At 40.6% G+C, this 26916-nt stretch overlaps 1 protein-coding gene across 1 annotated transcript in view; it reads left to right on the top strand.

The window, feature by feature from the left end:
• Positions 1 to 26916, top strand: part of FIG4 (FIG4 phosphoinositide 5-phosphatase) — a 212580-nt gene that overhangs the window by 4106 nt on the left and 181558 nt on the right. The window contains exons 2-3 of the mRNA XM_075268134.1: positions 4951 to 5047; positions 25360 to 25458. Of these exons, the coding sequence (XP_075124235.1) occupies positions 4985 to 5047; positions 25360 to 25458 (162 nt within the window). The 5' untranslated portion in view covers positions 4951 to 4984. The remainder of the gene's footprint in view (positions 1 to 4950; positions 5048 to 25359; positions 25459 to 26916) is intronic.

Below are 26916 nucleotides of genomic sequence, written 5' to 3'. Positions count from 1 at the left end.
TTGGGTAACTATATTTTTGCTAAAATATGTAATTTAGAAAGTAGGAAGGGGGAGGATGTTTAGATTAGTGTAGGTGTGCCGTTTTATATCAGACAAACCCTTTAAAGGGGCTCTATCAGCAAAATCATGCTGATAGAGCCCCACATATGCGTGAATAGCCTTTAAAAAGGTTATTCAGGCACCGTAAATGTTATATTAAACTACCCCCCAGTTTTAAAATAATACCCTAAAAAAGAATATGATCTACTTACGCATCGTGCACGCTGAGCGGGCATTCAGGGTGTGTCTTCGTCTTCATCCACGCCTCTTCTTCCTCCGGCGTCATCCGGTCCCGTCCTCCTCCGGCGCTCGCGAACTGATATTGATAATAAAAAATGCCCTGGGCGCATGCGCAGTAGTCGTAGTAGAAGCCGCATGCTACTGCGCATGCACCCAGGCCATTTTTTTTTTATCAATGTCAGTTCGTGAGCGCCGGAGGAGGACGTCGGAGGAAGAAGAGGTGTGGATGAAGAAGACGGCGCACCCTGAATGCCCGCCTAGTGTGCACGTTCAGTAAGTAGATAACATTCTTTTTTAGGGTATTTTAAAACTGGGGGTAGTTTAATATAACATTTACAGTGCCTGAATAGCCTTTTTAAAGGCTATTCACGCATATGTGGGGCTCAATCAGCATGATTTTGCTGATAGAGCCCCTTTAAGTATCACCATATTGAAGTTCAAATTAGTACAAGGCTCAGACAAACAGACACAAAGTGCATTTATGTGATTAATATAGATTCAAGTCTTTAATGGCAGATGGTGAGGTTTTTGTACAATTTAGGTGGGGTTATACATTGTATAGACAAAGAGCAGGTTCAATTATTATAATTGACATAACATGATTTGGTATAAAGTTGTCACATAATGTCTTGTCACATTGGATAAGACATGAAGAAAAAAGTCACATTCAATTCCGTTTCCCTTACTGAAAAGTCTGTAGGTTTCTCTGCATTGAATACTTCCTGGTTGATAGTGCTAGTGCTGTCTTGCATGGCTATTATAGCGGAGGGGAGGAGTTTGTGAGTATTACAGTGTATAGAGTCCAGGAAACTTTATAGAAAGGGAACAGCAAAGGGATACATAGGTGCTAGCTGTGACTCCTGTTCCGGGTTGTTTGGATAATTTTACTTCCCCCAACACTGTCTAAAACAGGACGTTGATTCTGCAAACTCCTAAACTCAAGAATTAGAGAGCTTCCTACTTGAGGCTTTTTTTTTTTTTTGGACGGCAGTCATGTAATGGAAGGCACGTGTCCTTTATGCACGGGGACACTATACTGTCTTGCTATGTTTTTTTTTTGGAGGGGGGGGGTTGTAGAGTATGAACAATAATTAATTTTTCAAAAAATCCATTGTTAGAGATGAAATAACGACACATTACATTTTTTCCTGTTGACACTTTTTTTTCTTGTAAATTTCCTCAATTCTCACAATATTTCTGCTGCTGTTTTATGCAAATTGGTGTGCTAATAAATCAACAGCCTGCAGTCCCAGTCCTCCACTGTCATCGGACCTACACGGACCTACACCTCAGACATGAGCAGTTCTTCTCTAGGCATTGAAGTGACAGTCTGCCAGTCATTCCTTTTGAAAGATGTGGAAGAGCCTCGTGCACTGTGTGCGATTTATCAATTTTACAGAGCTATGTGTTTCATTTGGATGAAACCGTACATCGAGATAATAATGGCTCTGTAGTCAAATCTAATAAAATGAACTATAACTACATTCTCCATTGAATTTTTATGGCTAGACCATTCTATGTGAGAAATAAATCTGTGGTCAATATCTTAGTTTTTCTATAGAGGGCAGTAGCCAGCCACTATCTGCCACAGGAGAGTTCTTTTATTTACAGGCTATTCATTTACAGTAGTAATATGAGAAATACCAGTATATTAAACTAAATACTGCTGTTTATTAATGCAAGTTATCTCTTTGAATAGAATAATTGGTTTTGTACTCATTGTGTTAACTTTTTAAGACTTAATTGTTCAAAGAAGGTGATCCATATGCCTGCATAGACTTCAGCTGTTATTTAGGCCCCTTGCACACTTCCAGGTGCGGGCTGAAGGCTGTAATTGAATGGCATGGGCGGCACACTGATGTTATCTGTATGCCCGCCCGTACAACTGCCATGCTTCCCCTGCTGCATTCATTGAATGAATGGGGGTTACAGAAGCACAACTGCAAAACCGGACAGGAATAGGACCTGTCCTGAGTTTTAGGGCCAATGACTGTCAATCCGTGCATGGATCCGTGTAATACACGATCATGCACATGAGCCTACAACTATGCAAAACTAGTAACGGATGAAAAAATCAACATGAATGAGGTAGCGCCGTAATCCTTACTACCCGCAGAATAAAGGTCAAGGGGGGGGGGGGGGGTTAATCCACCAAGAAAGAGTTCATAAAATTTATTCTATGGGCATCCCGAAATGTTATCATTACAAAATACATCTCAACCCGCAAAAAAAAAAAACCCTTACATGGCCACATCACCAGAAAAAAAAAATTGCTTGTACAATGTGAAGACAAAAAAAAACCCCAAATGACAAAATCATTATAATACAAATCGCTGCGGCAGGAAGGGAATGTATAAGCTGTGTGAGCGTATATCGGGGATACCCCAGATTTAGATCATATGAGGGAAAATATACCTGAAGTGACCCCCCCCCCCCCCAATCTTAGGAGCTACTGGGATAAAGTAGGGAATTTTGTATTCCCAATGTACTCCACACAGCTTACATATTCACACTTCACCACCCACTGTGCATTCACTCCGGGGACACTAATGCTCACTACACCCCTTGTTAATTATTAAGGGGTGCAGTTTACAAAATGGGGTCACTCCTTTGGGGAATCCACTTTACTGGTAATTTAGAGGCTCTGCAAACATGACATGGTGTTCAGTTACCAAACATCTAAATATGTACTTCAAAGCCACATAGCGCTCCTTCCCTTCTGTGCCCTGCTGTTTGCCCAAACTGCAGTTTATGCCCTCATGCATGACACTGGTGTACCCAGAATAATGTACTTAATGTCATATCTGGGTATAAACTGCTGTTTAGGCACAGAAGAGAAGGAGTTATTTTGGAGTACAGATTTAGATGGTTTGGTTTTTGGACACCAATACACTATTGTAAAACCCTGAAATGCACTCTTGGGCTCAGAATGATAATACCCCTTGATACATTTCTTGAGGGGTGTAGTTTCTAAAATGGGGCAATTTTGAGGGATTCTATTATCCTGGTACTTTAGGGGCTCTGCAAATGCAACATGGCACCAGAAAACGATTCCAGCCACATCTGCCCTCCAAAAGCCAAATAGCACTCTTCCCATTCTGAGCCCCACCATGCAGTTTACAACCATATATGGGGCATTTCTGTGTTCAGGAGAAATTGTATAACAAACTTTGGGGGGCTTTTTCTCCTTTATGCTGTTATGAAAATAAAAAAATTGGTTATAGAATTTCATGGTTTATTTAAAAAAATAAATAAATAGTTTTTCACGTATTTTTCACGCATTTTCACGTACCAATATTAATAAAATATGTGAAACAGCTGTAGGGCCAAACTGCTCATTATACCCCTTGACATGTTCTGTGAGGTGTGTAGTTTCCAAAATGGGGCTGTGTTTGGGGGTTTCCAGTGTTGTGGTACTCTAGGGGCCCTGCAAAATGCGACATGGCACCTGAAAATTATTCCAGTAAAATCTGCCCTCCAAAATTCATATAGCACTCTTTCCATTCCAAGCCACGCCATGTACCCATATTGCAGATTATGACCACGTATGGGGTACTGTTGTGTTCAGGAGAAATTGTGTAACAAACTGTGGGGGGCTTTTTCTCTTTTAACTCCTTGTGAAAAAGAGAACTTTGGGGATAAAGGGACATTTTAGTAATTTTTCATTTACCCATCCTAATGTTAATAAAATCTGTGAAAAGGCTGTTGGGTCAAAATGCTCCCTATACCTCTTGATAAATTCTTTGTAGTTGTAGTTTCCAAAATGGGGTCTTTTTTTTTTTTTTTTTTTTTTTGGTGGGGGGGGGGGGTGTTCCTTTGTATTGGTACTTTAGGGGCTCTGCAAATGAGACATGGCAGAGAATTTCACATTTTGAAAATTGCATTTTTTTTTTTGCAAATTTCCATCAAATTTCCTATTTTTGTTTATAAATAAATACAAAAATATTGATTGTTCACCAGTACGATGAAGTACAATGTATCACGAGAAAAGATTCTTAAAATCACTTGTGTAAGTTAAAGCATCTCAAAGTTATTGATCTATAAATTGACACATATCAGTTTTGAAAAATGAAGCCTGATCCTTAACACACTTTTGGATGGTGTCCCTGAGGGGTTAAGCGCAGCAGTGAGGTATGCCAGACTGCGTACGTCCTTGGCTTGAGCCACAAGGGCAGGGCCAGAAGGAGGATGGTTACATTTCTAGTGGAGGTCCACTAGCGGTTTAGCGGCGTTGCTGAAATACAGGAGCAGCCTAGAGGTCTTTTTAACAAGGTGACAGGGAGGCGGGTAAATAAGAAAGTGGATCTAGTGGGACACCCTGGAGAAAGAGCTCATCAGTTAATACCTTAACCTCCGACCAAAACGTTGAACTGTGGCCCCTTTAAACAGATGGGGGTGCTGAGAATTAGATCTCCTCCAATCTGATACTGATGGCCTATCCTAGCGTAGAATCATCAATTGTCTTATCTTGTAAAATCTTTAACAATGGCTGCTTGTATAGTGCTGGTTACTAAGGGAAACATAAGCCTATTTCAGTAGTAGTCCTTATTTTGTTTGTACTGTTAGGTGAGCTATATATTCTAGTTTATTATCTCACTTGTTCACATTTGTGCACTCTCTCTTATTACTGTTTTATTATTACTCATTTGTGTTATGTTATGTGTTTTTCAGTTAAGATACAAGTAGTAGCATTCCTATCGTCACAATGCCTCTAGCGGCTCCGATCATAAGCGGCATTCAGAAACTGATACTCTATGAGACAAGAGCGGTGAGTACTTTCTTTGATTGTTCTCTTTGGATTTAATGCATCAGTGTAGTTTTTTTCCCCCATGTCCCAAACAACAACAGCCTCTTAATAATGTATGTCAAATAAGCAGCTCGGAATCCCCATTGGTACTGAGAAATAGCTGACTTTGATCTCAGTGCATTGTATGTGCCTAGATGAACACCTTCACTAGAAACTGTGACAGACTTATTCTATGCATTTCAGAGGGCAAAATCTATTGTGAAAATCTTCGGCTAGAACAGGGGTCCTCAAACTGCGGCCCGAGGGCCACATGCGGCCCGCCTAGCACTTCTGTCTGGCCCCGCCGACAACGCCGGCAGGCGTGCATTTATAATGAAGCTCCTGGGGAGCTCGGGCCAGGCCATGGAGCGCACTTCACTTTACCTATTGGAGGGCACCGCTCCCGATGTCTGTGCGACCTGCTCTGCCTCCGGCCCACTGTTTAAAGAGTTTGAGGACCCCTGGGCTGGAAATTCAAAAAGCTACACATTTAATATCTACATTGTATGTTGGTTTATGTGCAGATATTTTTCTGCACTTTGCAAAGTTTTAAAATATCATCCAATTTGCTGATACCAAATTCTGCTGCAGATTTTCCATCTGCAACACTAAATAGAAAATCTGTAGTGCGGACATAGCCTTAGGGTAAGTATAGACAAGCTGGGAAGAGTTTTTGATGGATCTTGATGCATATCAATGACAAATCCATGGCAAATCTGCCACAAAATCCACAACTCTGGATTTGACCATATGAACCATATGCATTGCTTAGTGTGAAATAGGATGTGAAAATTCACACAAAAATTTCATTGCTGCAAATTTGTAAATCTGCAACATTCTTTGATTTCTTGAAAACGCTATTTATTTGTTTTGTGGTGTACCTTGTTGCACATTTGTGGTGCAGAATCCATACCACGAATCCACAAGACATCAGCCACTACTATACAAACCTCATATATGCTCCCCTCTCAAATTTGATTGACATGAGTTGTGCCACTTTGTGTGCATTTATAATATACTAGCTGGTACCCGCGACTTCGTCTGCGGTGATTGTAGAAGTGGGTATATACAGGCGTGGGTAAGGTTTTCGTACTGTGTATAAGGTATGGGATATGAAATGTAAGTTTGTATCTTGTTTTTTCTGTAATTCAGAGAATACGTGAGACTTTTGTGTTGAAGTTAATTTGTATTTGAGCTGCTATACGGTGTTGTGAGAAACTTTACATAGTGACTTTGGGACAGAAGTATTTGAAGTTAACCCTTTCCCGTCGATGGCATTTTTTGATTTTCGTTTTTGACTCCTCTCCTTCTAAACCCCATAACTTTTTTTATTTCTCCGCTCCCAGAGTCATATGAGGTCTTAATTTTTCCTGGGACAAATTTTTCTTCATGATGCCACCATTATTTATTCTATATAATGTACTGGGAAGCAGGGAAAAAATTCAGAATGGGGTGGATTTGAAGAAAAAATGCATTTCTGCAACTTTCTTACGGGCTTTGGTTTTACGGTGTTCACTGTGCAACCAAAATGACATGTCCCCTGTATTCTGTGTTTCCTTACGATTCTGGGGATACCAAATTTATATGGTTTTATTTACATTTTGACCCCTTCAAAAAAATCCAAAACTGTGTTGAAATTTTTATTTTTTTTTTTGAAAAGTCGCCATATTCCGACAGCCGTAACTTTTTTTTTTATACGTGCGTGTACGGGGATGTATAGAGCGTCTTTATTTGCGTGACCGGGTGTACTTTGTAGTTCTACTATTTTCGGGAAATGTTATTGCTTTGATCACTTTTTATTCAAATTTTTATCAGAATGAAAACAGTGAAAAAAACAGCGGTTTGGCACTTTTGACCATTTTTCCCGCTACAGCGTTTACCGAACAGGAAAAATATTTGTATAGCTTTGTAGAGCGGGCGATTTCGGACGTGGGGATACCTAACATGTATGTGTTTCACAGTTTTTAAGTACTTTTATATGTGTTCTAGAGAAAAGGGGGTGATTTGAATTTTTAATCCTTTTTATTTTTTTTTATATTTTTTTTACTTTTTTTACTTTTTTTTTTTTTTTTTGCATTTTTTAGACCGCCTAGGGGTATTGACATGGGTGGGGGGTGTCGCGGATTGTCAGAGCGGTGGGGGTCGGCAAACATGGCTGCTCCGGAGCGTTAAAGAGAGCCTCCTGGAGTATCGTTAAGGTGAGGGGCAAAGTGGTAAAGTATATGTATATGAGATTGTGTGGGGTTAGGGGCTAGGCTGTAGAGGGCAATATGAATTTTGTGGCTTGCTATGGTCCAAAGTGTGTGAGATTGCAGAGATGGTGGTGTGAGTTTGGGTTTTGTGGGGGTCCTGGCACAAACGTATGTGCGCTATTGTGACGAAAAGTAGCCTATTGTTTAATCGGGTGTATTAACTATGTTTGTGGAAAATTTCAGCCGAATCGGTCGAGTGGTTTTTCCGTGATTGAGGAACAAACATCCGAACATGCAAACATCCAAACACACAAACCCACAAACTCACAAACTTTCACATTTATAATATTAATAGGATAAGGTATTTATAATGCCTTATAGTGTTTTATTAAAAGTAACACAATCACTGCCTGATACAAACTTATTAGGTTATATTGACATTGTGATAAATATGTGTTAAATTTATCAATTAATAATAATAATAATATTTTATATAGCGCCAACATATTCCGCAGCGCTGTACAATTTGTAGGGTTCAAATACAGACAGAAAGATGCATTACAAAGAAAGTCATTTCACACAATGGGACTGAAGGCCCTGCTCGCAAGAGCTTATAATCTATGAGGTAGAGGGGGGTGACATGAGGTAGCAGGGGCGGCATTGCTTATGCAGAGGTCAGACACTTTTGTAATAGAGGTGACTGTCATTACACAAACATAAAACTTTATGAGCCGTCACTAGTGGTGTCCTTTAACATGTGGATGGAGCTTGGACCTATAAAGTTATAAAGTTAGCCTGAGATGGCATCATATCATGTGGGGAAATGTGGGAGCAGGGACAGAGGAGGGTTAAATTTTGGGGATTCTAATTATAGTACAGAAGGGTTTACATTAGAAATTGTGATAGGCCTGCCTGAAAAGATGTGTCTTGTGTCTTTAGTTTGCGTTTGAAACTGTAGAAATTGGGAGTTAATCTGATGTCCAGGGTAGAGCATTCCAGAGAAGTGGTGCAGCTCGGAAGAAGTCATGTATACGAGCATGAGAAGTTCTGATAATAGAGGATGTAAGTGTTGGGTCATTGAGTGAATAGAGAACACGGGTTGGGGTGGTAGACAGAGATGAGGGAGGAAATGTAGGGAGGTGCAGCATTGTGGAGAGCCTTGTGGATGAGAGTGATAACTTTATATTTTATTCTATAATGAATAGGCAGCCAATGTAACGACTGGCACAGACCAGAGGCCTCGCTGTAGCATCTAGCCTGATAGATGAGTCTGGCCGCTGCATTCAGAATAGATTGTAGAGGGGAGAGTTTAGTGAGGGGAAGACCGATTAGTAAGGAGTTACAGTAGTCAAGGCGAGAATGAATCAGAGAGACAATAAGTGTCTTTAATGTATCTCTGGTAAGGAAAGGGCATATTCTGGAGATGTTTTGAGGTGGAGGTGACATGAACGTGCGAGTGATTCAATATGGGGGGTGAAGGAAAGGTCTGCGTCAAACTTGACCCCAAGGCAGCGGGCATACTGCCTAGGAGTTATAGGAAGGCCTGAGACTGCAATGGATATATCAGGGACAGATCTATTAGATGGTGGAAACCGTAGTAGTTCAGTCTTAGAGAGATTTAGTTTCAGATAGTGAGTACATGATATTTGAGACAGCAGAGAGACAGTTGCTGGTGTTCTGTATAAGTGTAGGGGTGATGTCATGGGAAGATGTTTATAATTGGGTGTCATCAGCATAAAGATGGTACCTGAAGCCAAATCTGATGGTTTGTCCAGTGGGGGCTGTGTAGAGAGAAAAGAGCAGGGGGCTTAGGACCGAGCCCTGAGGAACCCGAACAGAAAGGGAAAGAGGGGAAGAAACAGAGCCTGCAAATGATACACTGAAAGTGCGGTCTGAGAGATAAGAGGAGAACCAGGAGAGCGCAGTGTCATTGAGGCCAACTGAGCGGAGCATAGTGAGGAGGAGATGATGGTCAACAGTGTCAAAAGCTGCAGAGAGGTCCAGAAGAATAAGAAGAGAGAAGTCACCATCATTACATTGTATTATATGAATATATATTATAATATGTGATTCTTATGGAACTGAAGTGATAAAACAAACTTTTACTTTGCAGTGCTTTTAACTACTGTACGCTACTTCATTAATGATGATTGTTTGACGTGTTTTGTGGTTGCATGAGTAATTATAATATCGTCTGCCATGTATCATTATATTATTACACATTTTCTAAAAATGAGCACTTGGCTCTGTGGTCTTCTGTGATTCAATAGTTGAGTATGTCATATGAACCTGTAGTTTTATCACATTTAAATACGTAGTTTGGATTATTGTTGTTTATGGCATCTTGTATTAGTTGTATTTTCAGTCAGGAATTGAAATCTGTGCTATAAAATGCTTCCCCATACCAATTTCACAGCTTTCCCTGTAATATGTGAAGATCAAAAAAGCATTGTGAGGCTTGAAAAAGCGCATGTAGCGCAAAACGTTACATTGCCTAGCTTGGTTTTTCATCTCAACTCTCTCCCATATCTCTGTGGATGATTTTATGGATATCTTTGGAATAAAGTCAACATTTTCACATATGGAATTTTTTTTTTTTATAAACTAATTTTTATGACATTTTTCAAGAGGTCTTACAACAAAGAGAAAAATGTGCATATAAAATGGCAACAGAACACAGAAAATCTTATACCAACTATGGCTGCTAGGACCGCATGGAGAAATGAACTTCGTACAAGAAAAACCAAGAGACAAAGACATAGGGCGAGGGAGGAATCAAGGAGGGGAGGGGGGGGGGATACAGGGTGTACAGGCAGGTATTAAAGAAGAGGGACCAATCAAAAATCATGAGTAATACAGTAAGCATCCCAGGACGACCATATGGAATTGAAGATCTCTACTGTATGGTTTAGAGTAGCCGCCATGTATTCAAGGGTGCGCACGTCCTTGAGACGTCCAATCAGTTCGGACCTAGTAGGTGGGAGGACATCCTTCCAGTGACGGGCAATAAGTGTCTTTGCCGCAGTACACAAATACAAAAACAAACGGGAGGTCTTCTTACCCAATTGTCTGGAGGGAGATTAAGCAAATAGACCATTGGGTCTAATGGGACACCCTGGATGAAAAGACTCCCCGTCATTAGTTGCACTTCCTCCCAAAACAAGTGATAAACAGAGCACAACGAGGATTGACAACGCCAACAAAGAGGAGATATAGTAGAATTAAGTTTATGCAACAATGTAGGCGTGTGATACCAATACATGAGAATTTTATATTTGGTTTCTCGATAAGTAATACAGGCCAATGACCTAGCAGCCCAGGACCAGATTAAGGGGCCCCACTAAGGGGTCGTCAATACTACTGTCGGTGACAATCGGCAGTGTCTGTAGCTATTGTCTTGTCCATTACAAAATATTAGCAACAGACACCAGCTGAACCGTCAGAAATACGTTAAAATTTCCATTCATTTCAATGATATTTCATTGTGTTCGTTTGCACACAATCTGTCAGAAGTCTGTGGTTTTTCCTGTGGACAAAAAAATCCTACATGCAGGACTTTTGTGTCCATTACAGTCATAGGCAACTGACTTATAACGGACAGTAACTGAAAGCCATCAGTTACTGTCTGTTATTTTGTGTCCATTTTTTTTCTGCACATGCTCAAAAAGCAAAAAGACGGAAACCCATAAAGTGGAGAACGGGCGCAGGTGTGAACCTGCCCTGACTTGGAAATGTACTAAAGATAACTACGTTGTTTGCAGTTTAACTCTGTATGTCTTACATTGTTAATTAACCCAATTGTGTATGGAATTCCTAAGAAACTATTTTTCTGGCTTGCAGTAAAAAAAAATCTTTACTTTAGTATTCGGAACAATCTTGGAAATATTTTGTCCTTGCAATAGGACTGCAGATATTTGGAATTAGTTGCAAGATGGTGACAAGCACCTCCAGAAACCAGTGTCCTGCTTTTATAAAACCATTATGTCAAACTAAAAATTTCCCATTGATCAGATTCTTTACTTAGCGGCGAAGAGATGTTCCAGGATTGACTTATCACCATAGAGAAGAAATTTCCTCCATGTGGAGACTACTGTGATCAGTGCCAGGGGTAGATTGCTTCAAGTCTAATGGCCCCATAAGGTATATTTCACCCAATTTAGGCTATTTATGAATGACTAGACTACCTAATGATGCTTGTAGCCATTATGGTGACCACAGCGGTGCTATTATATGTTATAACTAGCTGGTACCCGCGACTTCGTCTGCGGTGATTGTAGAAGTGGGTATATACAGGCGTGGGTAAGGTTTTCGTAGTGTGTATAAGGTATGGGATATGAAATGTAACTTTGTATCTTGTTTTTGCTGCAATTCAGAGAATACGTGAGACTTTTGTGTTGAAGTTAATTTGTATTTGAGCTGCTATACGGTGTTGAGAGAAACTTTACATAGTGACATTGGGACAGAAGTATTTGAAGTTAACCCTTTCCCACCGATGGCATTTTTTGATTTTCGTTTTTGACTCCCCTCCTTCTAAACCCCATAACTTTTTTATTTCTCCGCTCCCAGAGCCATATGAGGTCTTAATTTTTCCTGGGACAAATTTTTCTTCATGATGCCACCATTATTTATTCTATATAATGTACTGGGAAGCAGGGAAAAAATTCAGAATGGGGTGGATTTGAAGAAAAAATGCATTTCTGCGACTTTCTTACGGGCTTTGGTTTTACGGCGTTCACTGTGCAACCAAAATGACATGTCCCCTGTATTCTGTGTTTCGTTACGATTCCGGGGATACCAAATTTATATGGTTTTATTTACATTTTGACCCCTTAAAAAAAATCCAAAACTGTGTTAAAAAATTATTTTTTGAAAAGTCGCCATATTCCGACAGCCGTAACTTTTTTATACGTGCGTGTACGGGGATGTATAGGGCGTCTTTTTTTGGGGGACCGGGTGTACTTTGTAGTTCTACCATTTTCGGGAAATGTTATTGCTTTGATCACTTTTTATTCAAATTTTTATCAGAATCAAAACAGTGAAAAAATGGCGGTTTGGCACTTTTGACCATTTTTCCCACTACGGCGTTTACCGAACAGGAAAAATATTTGTGTAGCTTTGTAGAGCGGGCGATTTCGGACGTGGGGATACCTAACATGTATGTGTTTCACAGTTTTTAACTACTTTTATATGTGTTCTAGGGAAAGGGGGGTGATTTGAATTTTTAATCCTTTTTATTTATTTTTTTATATTTTTTTTACTTTTTTTAAACTTATTTTTTTGCATTTATTAGACCGCCTAGGGGTATTGACATGGGTGGGTGGTGTTGCGGATTGTCAGAGCGGTGGGGGTCGGCAAACATGGCTGCTCTGGAGCGTTAAAGAGAGCCTCCTGGAGTATCGTTAAGGTGAGGGGCAAAGTGGTAAAGTATATGTATATGTGATTGTGTGGGGTTAGGGGCGAGGCTGTAGAGGGCAATAGGAATTTTGTGGCTTGCTATGGTCCAAAGTGTGTGAGATTGCAGAGATGGTGGTGTGAGTTTGGGTTTTGTGGGGGTCCTGGCACAAACGTATGTGCGCTATTGTGACGAAAAGTAGCCTATTGTTTAATCGGGTGTATTAACTATGTTTGTGGAAAATTTCAGCCAAATCGGTGGAGCGGTTTTTCCGTGATTGAGGAACAAACATCCGAACATGCAAACATCCAAACACACAAACCCACAAACTTTCACATTTATAATATTAATAGGATTCAATCTCTCTAGCAGGATGTACATCACTTTTTAAATGTTAAAGTTGGTCTGCCAGGCGTCCCTAAAGTTAGTTTCCTTGGATTGCTTAAAGAAAGCCGTGTCAGCTACTTCTGTTTTGTGCTTTTTTTTTTTTTTTTTTTTCTTTGGTGTTATTACACTGTAAACTCGTTGTTGTTACCAATCTTTACTTAAGTCCTTAGTTTTAGCTACTGACTGACTGTACTGTTCTTAATTCTTTTATATATTTCAAGTGCAAATATAAACTAAAAAAAAAAATCTTTAGTAAACTGTGTCAATTTAAAGCCACCCTCTGGGCTTTGCCTTACTTGAGTATGCCATAGTGGTATATTGACAGGTCCATCCATTTACCTGTTTTGTTTGGAGGCCTCCCAACTCTCCCTTAATGGCAGATGTTGGGGAAGATAAAGGTTGGATATGGAGGATTTTAGTATAGCTGTTTGGTTTATTCACCTTGGATTTTTTTTTTCTGCTTGTCTGATTTGGAGTTGTCTATATGAAGCTTTATTAGACCGTGTCTATTACAACTATGTATACAAATGCCACCGAGTATAGCTGATAACTATTACAGCTGTCTTAAATCTAAAATTTCAGCTTATCCACTCTCAACTGTAAAGTTTTATGCTGCGAAGAGCAGTTTTGTTGATATTACTGTGATGCAGTAATGTTTGTGACTATAATGGAGTCCACCACTTCAAAACTGAAACCGACAGAGAAAAGTCCTCAGTACAATTTTCGGTGGTTTCTGTGACGGAGTCTCCAGCATACACATACTGGATAGCATTAACTGGGAATACTAGGGACAAACTCTGAATTAAGTAAAAAAAAAAAAAAAAGTTTACGTAAAATGGAGATCTTAAAATGTTGTATTAAGAATGTGTTTGAAGATGTGTCTAGGAAAATAAAGGATCAGACTAGGGTGGGCATACAAGTGGAAAATTGGCTTTGCCACATGGCTGTGTGCTTTCATGACTAAGGATTCAATGTGGCAAATTTCCATGCTTCAATGTGTGTATAACAAACTTGCATGCTAATGGAGTAAGGGAAAATGACTATATTAAGGACAAGTACATGGCAGGTAAGGTGTACTATAAATAAATCTTTTTGGCTTGGTAAAAAAAGAGCATATTGCTCAGAAAGAAATAACAGAAAATTAGGTCAACATTTAACAGAAAACAGAGTTGAGGTCGGTCGTGGTTAGAAGATTAAATGCGGTTGCTTGGAGTCCTGTGGTGCTTTTTAGTTTGTCAAAATACCTCTTGGAGTAAAATGAAAAGAGTATATCATTATTACATCAGGGAAGTTTATCAACAGAGGACACACATCATGTCACGCTGTTACACATACTGCACAAAGTGTTTTAATCCTCACATGATGTATAGAGGCTGAAACATTAATAGACAAATACTAGGAAAAAAGGTAGGAGCAGAAAATAAACTGCAATGGAAGTTCTTACAAGATATAACTGAATAAGAGATTCAGATCTTAAAGTACTCCCTTGGAATAAGGCAATAGCTGTCTGAACATGTTCCTTGCTTGGACTTTAGTTTGATTTTATTATTATTATTTTTTTCTACTATTATTCTATTTGGTAATAAGTGTATTAGTTTCAAAAGTATTTATTGAAACAGAAGAAAAGAATACAAAACAAGTAGCGTGACAATCATAATGTCAGTATGAAAAGGCAACACATGGCAGAATAGAGAGCAGACAATGAGGTAGAAAGGGCATAAAATCCAACATTGAGCCCAATATGGAAGGGGGGAAAAACAAGTATCTCCAAACTGTAATTATAAAAAAGTGTGTGGGGGTTTAAGACCTGTCTATAGGGGGAGGTCGATGGTACCACACTCAAGCCAGGCTCCAAATTATAGTTGAAGACAGTATGGTAGACTTTTAGGATATTAGACCTGTTAACCCAGGGTGTATAGATTTTATCAAAATGTGGGTGGTGTAAGCTGATGGCTGGTCATGTAATGGAGGGGGTGTATATCTCACCCAGACTACTCAGTTGCGTGAGATGAGAAAACTCCAGAAGGAATGTTTGTTCTCAGCAGACAACTTTTGTCTGCTGAGCATTTTGGTAAATGCTCAGTATTGGGCTGAATTTTTAGGGATGGCAGGTAGGTTGGTAGTGGGACCTGTCATTCCACCCCCCTCCAGACCACACTTTGGGGATGTTCCGGCAGCGACTCACCTGCAGAGAATCTGCTCATCAAGGGAGCTTAAGAAGCCAGCTCCAGCAGCAGACTTTGGGCAGAGTTTGGCTGGAGAGCCAAAGAAAGAGGTCATATTTTTGGAGCTGTGGAGCCTGTATGGAAAATGGACCCTCCTCCTCTGGAGGCACATGAAAATGTAACAACTCCTCCTGAAGGGTAGTTAAGTGGAGATCACAGGGATTGGGAGGGTGCAAAAATCATATAGAATGTGGGGTAGGGTGACCATTTTAACATCAATACCACGCTATCAGTTCTTTCAGTGATCAGTATAGCATAGTTCCATTTAAAATGAGTGTCTAGGGAATTGCAGAGGATAATGCTGAAGTATGGTAAATATTTATCTCTGGTTTGAAAACCGAGGTTTTAACGCGATCAACTTGGCAATGGCCGCAGGGACGTTACAGCATACTATTTCAGATTTAGAAGTATTAAATGTAAGGCCTGACAGTTGAACAAAAAAGATAAAGTACTAATTAAATTCGGGAATGAGATCAGAGGGGTAGTGATCGTCAACAGCATATTGTCTGCAAAGAGGTTAGCCTTATATTCCTCATCTCTTATCTGCACCCCTGTAATAACAGGGTGAGAGTGGATAGCAAAGGTTAGTGGCTCCATAATGAGGGCAAACAAGAGGGGGAAAGGGGGCTGCTCTGAATGGTGCCACAATAAATATGGATATGTGTTTGGGAGTTTCAAAGCAACAGGATCACAGTAAAGGGCATGCAAGGCCCTCCGAAAATGGCTGGTAACACCCATAGATTTTAGGACATGGACAAGATATGTCCAGGAGAAATTGCCATTGTGATTTTTCCATATCCAAGGCTAGGAGGGAAATGGGTTTATGATGACAGTTGGCCCCATGGACAATATTACAAAGTTTCCAAACATTGTCAGACGCCTGTCTTTCAGGAATAAATCCTACCTAGTCAGAGCGTACAAGGTATGGCAGAAGGTTACTTATACCTGCATAGCTTCATGTTTAAGTTTAGGAGTGTGAGAGGTCTATAGTTGACAGGGTTAGGGATTTCCCAGGTTTGGGGATAACTTCAGTGGACACACTGACCATGTCTTGAGGAATGTGGGTTAAATATCTAGAGAATGTGGTGCGAGAGGATATTTCTGAATTTTTTGCACTATAAGGAGGAGAAGCCATTAGTCCCAGAGGTCTTTCCATTTTTAAGAGCGTCAATGGTTGTATCTAGTTCCTCTTTGGTTATAGGACTATTTAGGGTGTCTGTCTGGGAGGGGGGAACTGAGGGAAGGGATAGCATGTTGAGAAAGGTGGCAATCTCGAGAGGGCGAGCTGCAATAGGAGATGAATAAAGTTTTTGGTAAACTGGATGAAATTGGGGGTATTAATTCCATGTTCCCGTGCTTGGTAAATAACCTTTAGTCTTTGGTGCGCTCGCAGTTTAGAAGCCAAAAATTTATTGGGTTTATTTGCACATTTATAAAATTTTTCCTGTGTCCAGCACATTGCCTTTTCAGTCTGATGTGTCAGGACTGAGTCCAGGTGCAATTTAATATCTCAAATGCTTTATTTTAGATTTCGAGATTGTTGAATCTGGTTAGTTTCAACTTTCAGAAATCTGTCTTCCTGGGCAGTCTGAACCTTGGTTCTCTCTCTATCTTTATGCAAGAGGTTTCTGCTATAAGGGAACCCAATAATGTGGCCTTATGGGCCACCCAGTTAATAGCGGGATTGGTCTTTGAGGCTTGGTTACAAGTAAAGAATTGAATAAGGGTATCAGCAGTCCAATGCCGAATGCCAGGGTTAGTCAATAGAGACTCATTTAAGTGCCAGCCAGAATGCTGAGCTTGATCGGATTGGAGAGTAATGTCAACCTTTACCAGATCATGGTCTGACCAAGCGCAGGTTACATGGCGGGCATAGACCAGATCAGGGAGTAGTGAGTTGGTGAAAAAGATTTGATCACAGAACTCTGGTGCAACTTGAGGATGATGGTTCTAGGTATGTTTGGGTTCTTAGGGCGTCCCAGTGCACGGTGGATACGGTCCATGCTGAGCAGGGAGGCATCGACCTGGAGAAGTAGTGTCTTAAAAGGAGTGTAATGGAGTAAAGCAGTGTTGCAAGTGATCCCTTCTGGATCTAGTCTCTAAGTCCTCCTGTTTCCAGCCTCTAATCTTTGGAAATAATCATCAAGACATGATTTATCCTCCTCTAAAGAATCAGCGACTTCATCTATTTTGCCTTACACATCTAACACTTGGAAATCAAGATCTTGAATCGGTGAGCACACAGGTGCCGCTTGTTACAGTCACAGCACAGTAATCAGACATCTGCCTGGTAATCAGCTGTGCACCTGTGTGCTCATCACATGACCATGGACCGTAAATCACATGACCATGGGCAGAGTTTTAATCTCTAGAAGTAACAGAATGAAAGACAACAAGCAGAGATCTAGAAAACCGTGAGGAATTGATACAGAAAGTATACTGGAAAATTGTATATCTTTTTATTGTACATTTGTTTGTCAATATTGGTCTGTAAGTGGCCAACCCCTTTAACCAGTTGCCAATGAAGTATGAAAATAAATAACCTCCCTAAAATGTTCCATGAATTAAATTGTCATTACATCTAAGCATTTGAAAGGATACAGCTTGGTACTGCCTTGTTAAGGCGGAAGTTCTTTTGGGGTGAGCATAGGGAAACTTAGGTGTACTGGGGACCCTTGGTGAAGTCGGATGCGGTAAGGTTGAACCAATTTGTATCTTGTGACGTTGCTTTAATACCAGCTGCTTCCATATATTGGTATTGTTTTTCCACCATTTTTGTTTTCCTCACGTACTGTATTTGAATAGTTCTGCTTTTTAGGGGTTTATATTAAATGTTATATTTTAAATAAATTTTCATCAGTGCTATGTATGTATCATGTTGACATTATGGTGATTAGTGGTTCTCTACCTTCTCCCTGGGGAGTTTATCGCATTTGTTGTGCACCTGATTGCTGTTATTTCTAATATTCACTTTTTACCATCAGCTGTGCGTTCAGAGTTGGGAAAGTAATGCTCACTACATCCCTTGATAAGTTCTTTGAGGGATGCAGTTTTTAAAATTGGGTCACTCCCTAGGGAATTCCACTTTACTAGCACCTCAGGGGATCTGCAAAACATGGCATATGAAAAACCAGCACTTTCCTTCTGCGTCCATCTGTGTTTCGAGACAGCAGTTTATACCTATATTTATTTCTATATTGTTGCACCTAGATAGCCCACTTAATAATGTGACAGTTGTGTATAAACTGCTGTTTGGTTACACAGCAGGGTGCAGAAGTGAAGGAGTGCTGTTTGATTTTTGGATCATAGATTGGTGTTTGGATGATATGCCATTTTGGCAGAGCGCCTAAAAATCCATTGACACATGACCCTATTTTGAAACCTGTACCCCTCAAGGTGTGTAGTGAGGATTTTTAATTCCCAAGTGTTGCAATAATTTATTTTGCAGCTAATGGCGAACAGTCAGCTGTGCATTCATTTCTGTAATATACATTGATGCAACACCCAAATGTTGCTACATATTATATAAAAGACTAACGTACAGGACTGTGCGCATTGTCAGTGTGCTAGCCACATTCTTCCACAGGTAGCACACTGACATTTTTTTTTTTTTTTTAATTTTCTTTTTATATGTAGATTGTGAACCCCATATAGGGCTCAGAATCTACATTTTATCCTATCAATATATCTTTGGAGCATGGGAGGAAATACATGCAAACACGGGGAGAACATACAACCTCCTTGCAGAAGTTGCCCTTGGCAGGATTTGAATCCAGGACATCAGTGCTGCAAGGCTGCAGTGCTAACCACTGAGCCACTGTGTTGCCCTACTTACTCATTAATTTCTATGATCCCATACACCCTCTGTATTTTTAAGGCCACGTCTATGGGGCCATGAGCTGGAGGAAAGCTCAGGACAGGTCCATTTTCCTATTAATTTTGCAAACCATGCTCATTGACCTCAGTGAATGGAGGCATAGATGTTATCCATGTGCCATTTAAGTACAACCTGGCAACACACACTGTTATGTGCATGTCGCAATAGGCATCTTTGTCCTTTCCTTCCATCGTGCGACTAAAGGTCGCTCTGTTGCACTGCAACTCCTTCACTAATGTAAGGGAATGGAATCACACTGAGACCAAGTGGATGTTGTGACCCTAAGTTATAGTCACAAAACAAAAATAAGTCTCAGTACGACTCTATTCACTTAAATTAGTCAAATATCTTAAATATCACTTAAATATCATGGCAATTTTTGGTTGCGGCCAAAGTCACCGTGTAACCCTAGCCTTAACAAAATTTGTATTCTCATGGTTTGTTTGCTTATGAAATCATTGCTGGAGGATTTTACAGATGTTTCTGGAATGAGCTCCAAGTAGTGAGGCTTTCAACGTGCTTATTCCTCCGTGGGTGTCAGCCGGTGGTTCCAAGTGACATTCTATATTGAGGTCTCTCTGTTGGCAGAATGGTGTGTGGTTCCACAATCAACACACTTCAGTAGCGATTATAATTAGCTTATCGTTGCTTCTTCTGTCAACATTATGTGCAGGGGGATATATCTAACCTTCGCTCTAAGCATCTGACATGTTGCTTAAATGTAAACTCTCAGCGTGAAGCTCAAGGCAATTAGACCTTCCATTTTGATAACTCTATATATAAGCACATGCTTCATTAGTTGCATGGCAACATGAGCTAAGGTTGTTACCTGCAAGCATTTCACAATATTAGTGTGCCGTTTGATCTCAGGTTTGTCTATACGTGAGAACAAATCATCTATGATGTTACTTATTGCAAGCCAATCCCCACATACTATTTTGGAATTTTCATGAAAAAGCTTTGTTGTTCATCTCATCCATGTTTCTTTTGGTGGTACTGGCTGCAGCAATACGTTACAACTATAACTTTGGATCCTCCTCTTTCCTTTTTCACTTTGGGGAATCTGTCAGCAGAACCCAGCTTATCAACCCAGCCATGCAGATAGATAGTTTAGGGTCACCTGAATCAAACAATGTTTTTCCCTTGTGAGCTGCTGCCTCTATAGCTGACACGTCACTGTTTTTGTCAATATAGAAATGAGCTCTTTGGAGCAATGAGGAGGTTGCTGCATAGCTTATGGCAACATCGTCATTGCCCCAAACATCTAATTTGCATATTGACAGAAACTGCGGTAGCCCTGCAACAAAGGACTCGATCCACAAGGGGGAAAAAAAAAACCTATAAAGTAGGTTAGGATAGGGTCTGGAAAAATATCCAAAACTGTCTGTGAATCCGGATAACTGATGTGAAATTTTGCATGTTGGTTATTTCAGATTGGTTATTACAATATTTGTGAGACTTTGCAGCAGTTTTGTTCGGACCAAACATCTATAATTAGCTGAGGCCCATGGGAGATGAGCAAATAATACAAACAGTGTTAGGCCCGGTTCACATCAGCAAATGGGTTTCCGTTCGGGGAGTCCACTTGGAGACTCGCCCCCCCCCCCCCAGCGGAATCCTAATCTGCCTAAAAAATCGGTACCTTAGAAAACCAGCAGACCTCATAGACTATAATGGGGTCCGTGTGGTTCCGCATGAAAAATGCAGAGAGAAAAGTGCTGCTTGTAGCACTTTTCTCTCCACGTTTTTCATGTGGAGAGGGAAACTGAATGGCTAAAACGCAAATGTGAATCGGCACTTACTCATCTCCCCTGGGCTCTGCCGTTCTTCTAGCATGTGGCATTGTGACACAGACGCAAGCGTCACAATGCTACTTTCCCTAGAGGCCCAGTCACAGGCCTCAGAGGTCCCTGACATCTTCAGCAAGCCTGAAGAGGACCAGAAGCAGCACCAGAGCCCAGGGGAGATGGGTGACTTTGTCTTGTTTTCTCACCTCCCATGGACCTCAGTAAATTATATCCTGGAGTCTGAAGAGACCTCCGAGTATCATAGCAGTCCCAGTTCAGACATGTTTGGATTGACAGTTGGTTTCAGTCATTTTTCATTAGCAGTTTACGGTTTGGAATTGTTAGATCTGAACAAAACTGTCGGCCAACACATATCTGTACTTGAAAAAGGGCGTGTTTTAATTGCCATTAATTGTAATTGAGGTGAAATACCAATTAATCTTGATTTTGATTTATGTCATAGTTGATCCTAGATCAGTGTAATAGGACTACAAATGTGATTTTTAAAACTTAATTATAAAAATTTTACTGAAACAAGTACAACACAATGTACAAATAAATATTGAAACCACAAATTTTCAACAATGTCCCGAAAGTAACATTACCCGATAGGTATTTAAGAGGTACAATATATATTATATATTATTATATACCGTATTTTTCGGACTATAAGACGCACCGGACCATAAGATGCACTAAGGTTTTAGAGGAGGAAAATAGGGAAAAAAAAAATTTTAAGGAAAAAAAATTGGTGAAATATTTAATAACCTAATAATATAATATTTCACCAATGTAAATAGAACCGGGGGCTTTCGGACACAGGGATACCAAATGTGTATGTGTTTCACAGTAATGTTTTTGTTTTATATGTATTGTAGGGCTATGGGGGTGATTTGAACATATCTATCTATCTAATCTATCCTATCTATCTAATCTATCCTATCTATCTAATCTATCCTATCTATCTATCTATCTATCTATCTATCTGTCTGTCTGTCTGTCTGTCTGTCTGTCTATCTATCTATTCTATCTAATCTCATCCATGGATGGAAAGAGACACCCTGCAGTGAAGCTATGTAAGAAGAGAAAAAGGGGCGGGCCAGACGGGTGAAGGAGGTGTGGTTTTCTAAGCAAACTTGAAAACACACCTCTTTCACCTGTCTGGCTCGTCCCTCCTTCACTGCCTCTCAGATGTCGCTTCTGCAATGATGCCACACAGGCAGGGAAATAGGGGCGGGCCAGACGGGTGAAGGAGGCGTGGTTTCAAGCTTGCCGAGAAAACCACGCCTCCTCCTCCCGTTTGGCCCGCCCCTCCTTCCCTGTCTGTGTGGTTTCATTGCCGGAGCCAGATCTGAGAGGCAGTGAAGGAGGGGCGGGCCAGACGGGAGAAGGAGGCGTGGTTTTCTCTGCAAGCTTGAAACCACGCTTCCTTCACCTGTCTGGCCCGCCCCTACTTCCCTGCCTCTCATATCTCGCTCCTGCAAACACGTGACACAGACAGGGAAGGAGGGGCAGAGCAGGCAGGCACCGTGCTGCTCTTCTTTTCATTCGCACAGACGGGACACAGACGCTGCGCACGCTGCATTCGGACTATAAGACGCACACACATTTTCCTCCCATATTGGGAGGAAAAAAAGTGCGTCTTATAGTCCGAAAAATACGGTATATATTTTTTCTAAATAGGCCAGGGGAGGTGAAGAAGAAAGAAAAAAAAAAAATCAATCATACTCACCCGTGCACCGGTGTCCTCCCAGCACGATCCAGTCCTTCTGTTTCGGAATCTTCTCAAAGTGAAACTGCTCACTGGCTGTGACATCACGAATCCCAGCTGCTGTTTGGCCTCAGCAGTCCCTTTACCACTGAGACCAATCAGTGGCCTCAGCAAGCCTCAGGAAAAGACCTGTGATGTCACAGGCAGTGACATTGCTTGCCCTTTAATGAGGCCACGTATGGCTGGGACTTCCGCCATACATCAACACTGGACTTAGAAATTCTTCATCTTTTCTTCTTTATGCTAATTATGCTCAGAGCACAGCGTAGTCATTGAATCTAGCCACGCCTCTGTCTTGACTTCCTGACGCATCCTTTGTGGTTTTCCTCTTCTAAGCTGCTTCAGCAGCCGACGAGTGCCACTTCGGGAATTGAAATCCCGCGCACGCGCAGTCGACCACTTTGATTCTGAAGTGGGGCTCGACGGCTGCTGAAGCAGTGAAGAGGAGGAGAAACACATAGAACTCACAGGAAGACAAGACAGAGGCAGCGCTGGATTCAATGACAATTCTGTACTCTGAGCACACGGGAACGTCCCCTGTGCTCTCTGAGCATTATTAGCATAAACAACAAAAAATAAATAATTTGAAAACTGAGGCAAGGACCTGCAAAACAAAACAAAGGTACGAGATGAATAGCCTTTATAAAGGCTATTCCTACAACCTTTTAGTTTAAAAACTTTTTTTTAATGATAGAATCCCTTTAAGGGTTTAAAGAGAGTGATAAATGTAGAAAATATTTCCATTTAGTAGTAATGGACATATTTTATTACCAATGTTGAATGAAATGTGTGTGGAATAGCCATCAGTAGTTTGTATAAGTACCCATATATATGAAGAGATCTGCGACCTAGACCACAGTTCAGACACATGGCTTTCCATGTTTTCTCAGTCTTTGAACATTATTATTGTCTGTGCCCCCAGCTGAGATACAAACTAAGCTAATTGGTTGAAAGAGCAGAACAACAAGGGCAACTTCCAATAAATCAACACTTTGCATCAGCTGTTAGCTCCATGCTGTGCAGAGACAGCATGTGTATTGAGCAGATTGAATGAAGATCAAGTTGTTCTGATGTCGATAGTTCACTACTTTTATAAAATTTTGTTGCATTCCTCTTTTTGTAACTGGATGTACCATGAAGGGGACTATTTGATATTACCACTTATAGTGTTGCCAAACCATGTACCTTATACAGTTCTAGCCTAATTCACTTCCTATTATATTTCATTGCTGGCCGTGTAGTAACAGTGAAACCATGCGGCCAATAATGATCCATAGCTAAAATTATTCAGTGTTTGACCTGCTTATGCTAGATTTACACTAGCATTCGGGTTTCTGTGGTTTGGGTCGGCTTGTAGACACGAAAAATGGAAACACTATCGGTTTTAAAGCAGTTATCCCCGGACCCCGTAGACTATAATGAATTCCACAAGGTTTCTGCCCAAAATCAGCTGAGAGAGAGGTTTTTCTCCGTATATTCAACAAAACAGAAGGAAAAGCCAAACGAACAATTATAGAAATGTAAAAATTTATCAATGCATAATTAAAAAAAACATATATAGTACATAAAAAATCGTACAAAAAACAAATCGAATATAAGTGCCCCTATAGGTAGTCAAAGGCAAATAACTGAAAAAGTTATGCCATTCCCAAGAACACCACCATAGTACCCAACGCATGTTTCACCTTATCCTCAGGCTTCATCAGGGGATGCTCCTATCTGCTCAAGGCTTCACTATCCCATACTGTATAATAGTATGGACAGTAAAATCATGAGGAGGCAGAGACTCCTTAACATCATAGATTACTAATACAAGCAATCCTAGTCTCCTCACAGGGTCCATGCTGGGACCACTGGCTGATGCACTGACTAGATATTTCTGCTTTGCATTTACTTATGGCCTAATGATTAACATACTAAATGACATCATATTCATACATGTCATATTCCTACATGACTTTCATAAGACAACATACCTGCCGCTATTGCATGCTGCTCTTAGTTTTCTTGCAAGACAAATCCTCATATATCTATGGTTTTATTTTATTAACTATATTTTACACAGTCCAGTCACATTAGTGTGACCACCTGTCAAACTCCAGAATAACCACCTTTGGCAGAGCAGACCGCTGCTAGACGTACAGGAAGAGAGGGGATGTTGTGATGATGTTCACTAGGATGTTGAGCCAGTGCCGTGGCCAGCTGCGCTAGGTTACGCGGTTGAGCATCCATGGTGTGAACAACCCGATCGAGGTGATCCCACAGAGTGTCGATTGGGTTCAAGTCTGGGGACTTTGCTTACCCTGTGCTCCTCGAACCATGCACATATACTGCGAGCTTTATGACATGTCGCATTGTCCTGCTGGTAGATGTCATCATCCTGAGGAAAAACATTTCGCATGTAGGGGTGAACAAGTTCCGCAAGGATAGATGCATACTTGTGTTCATCCATCGTGCCTCCCACAATGATGAGTGTAACCAGATGGCTGATGACACGTGCCTTCTGCGATTGGTTATTTAACGTCGACGTGAAAAGTAGGCGGTGATCACATTAATATGACTGGAATGTGTATGTGTATTCAAGTGGTGCAATAGCATAAGATGAAAGCCTTTTTTTTTTTTCTATATAAATTAACTAAAAATCACTGTATTTTATTTGCCAGAGATATTTCCTTGTGGGGAGCAATCATGCAGAAACAAAATACCGTGTTCTGAAAATTGACCGAACTGAACCCAGAGACCTGGTTGTTATTGATGACAAGGTAAGACAAAGAACAATCCCGTGAAGGAAATAGTTTTGGATTGATTGATTTGTTATAATTTTGCTATACCCTTTATAAGCTTTATTTGATACTTTTATACATCCACCTGTTACAGATTTATAATGTAGAAATAACTTTGGCTGTATTTTGAACTTTAAAACTGATAAACTCCTTTTGTTGGCAAGGCAATCCCAACAAAGAGCAGAACCATCTGCGCACCTTTTATATCCTCAGGTAGAAGTGTCAGAGCCTTTATGTCAGAGCAGTGCTAACATATGTGGGGAAGGTAGCTCAGTAGAAGCAGTGGTGCAGACCCAAACAATCAAGACAGGGACACAAACTATGCAGCAACTAGGTTTATTTAGAAAAACAGAAAAATTAATAAACGTTCACTTCAGTCACAAATGAGCAAAAAGAAAATACAGCCTTAACATCAGGCAAAAATAAAACATTCCTGCTCGTCCGAGCGACTAACTAAACAGATGTAATAACTAGAGATGAGCGAGTACTGTTCGGATCAGCCGATCCGAACAGCACTCTCGCATAGAAATGAATGGACGTAGCCGGCATGCGGGGGGGTTAACCGGCCGACCGCCGTCAAAGAGGAAGTACCAGGTGCATCCATTCATTTCTATGGAGCGTGCTGTTCGGATCGGCTGATCCGAACAGTACTCGCTCATCTCTAGTAATAACCTAACTACATGTGTAGCTTACTACGAACCGCAGGAAAAAAAAGCACAATTTAGTCTCGCTGGACTCAGGGTTACAGGACAGACCCAGCCGCCTACTCCCTGGATCTGCATCCTTTTATGGGCCAATAACGAGCCTCAGGATGCACACCTGGGGCTAAAACCTATTCTAGACCCGCACTGGACCACACATAAGTCTGGAATCTGGGGCTGATAAAGCGGGACTCCAGCATTTTGCCTGTCACCTTCTCACATGTTTCAGAGCCTTCATCAGAAATTACTGATGTCAGTAAGGTCTGATGAAGGGAACCTTTTGTTTTTCTCATAGAAAATAAAGGGTTACTTCCCACTTGGTGAATAATCCATAATTTACATATAATCTTCCAGGGGCCATGTCTTTTGAATGGGTGGATAGACTTTAAAAATAGAACCCCCAAACTGATGGACAGCGGTAGTCAAATGACATATATCATTTATTATATTATATTTTGTGACAGATCCTCTTTAAGTGTGAATACAATTGGTTAATTAAATCTATAGTCTGTAAGGAGCAAGGACTCTAGATCTTTGCTAAAAAAATTATGCCAGGGGTCACAACTTTGAGCAACTTCAATGTCCCCCACGTTTGTGTCAGGCTAAGTTCACACAAATTCTAATTTGGGGACCTACACCCCTCCATTTTCTTCTTCTTCCAAACTTTCCCCTTTGTTTCCCTTTTTTGGCTGTGGATACTCATGGTTTGTAGTTGTTTAAAATTACAAAATGATTT

This window comes from Leptodactylus fuscus, chromosome 3, assembly GCF_031893055.1.
Source record: "Leptodactylus fuscus isolate aLepFus1 chromosome 3, aLepFus1.hap2, whole genome shotgun sequence".
Lineage (NCBI taxonomy): Eukaryota > Metazoa > Chordata > Amphibia > Anura > Leptodactylidae > Leptodactylus > Leptodactylus fuscus.
This window is presented reverse-complemented; position numbering and strand designations above follow the sequence as displayed.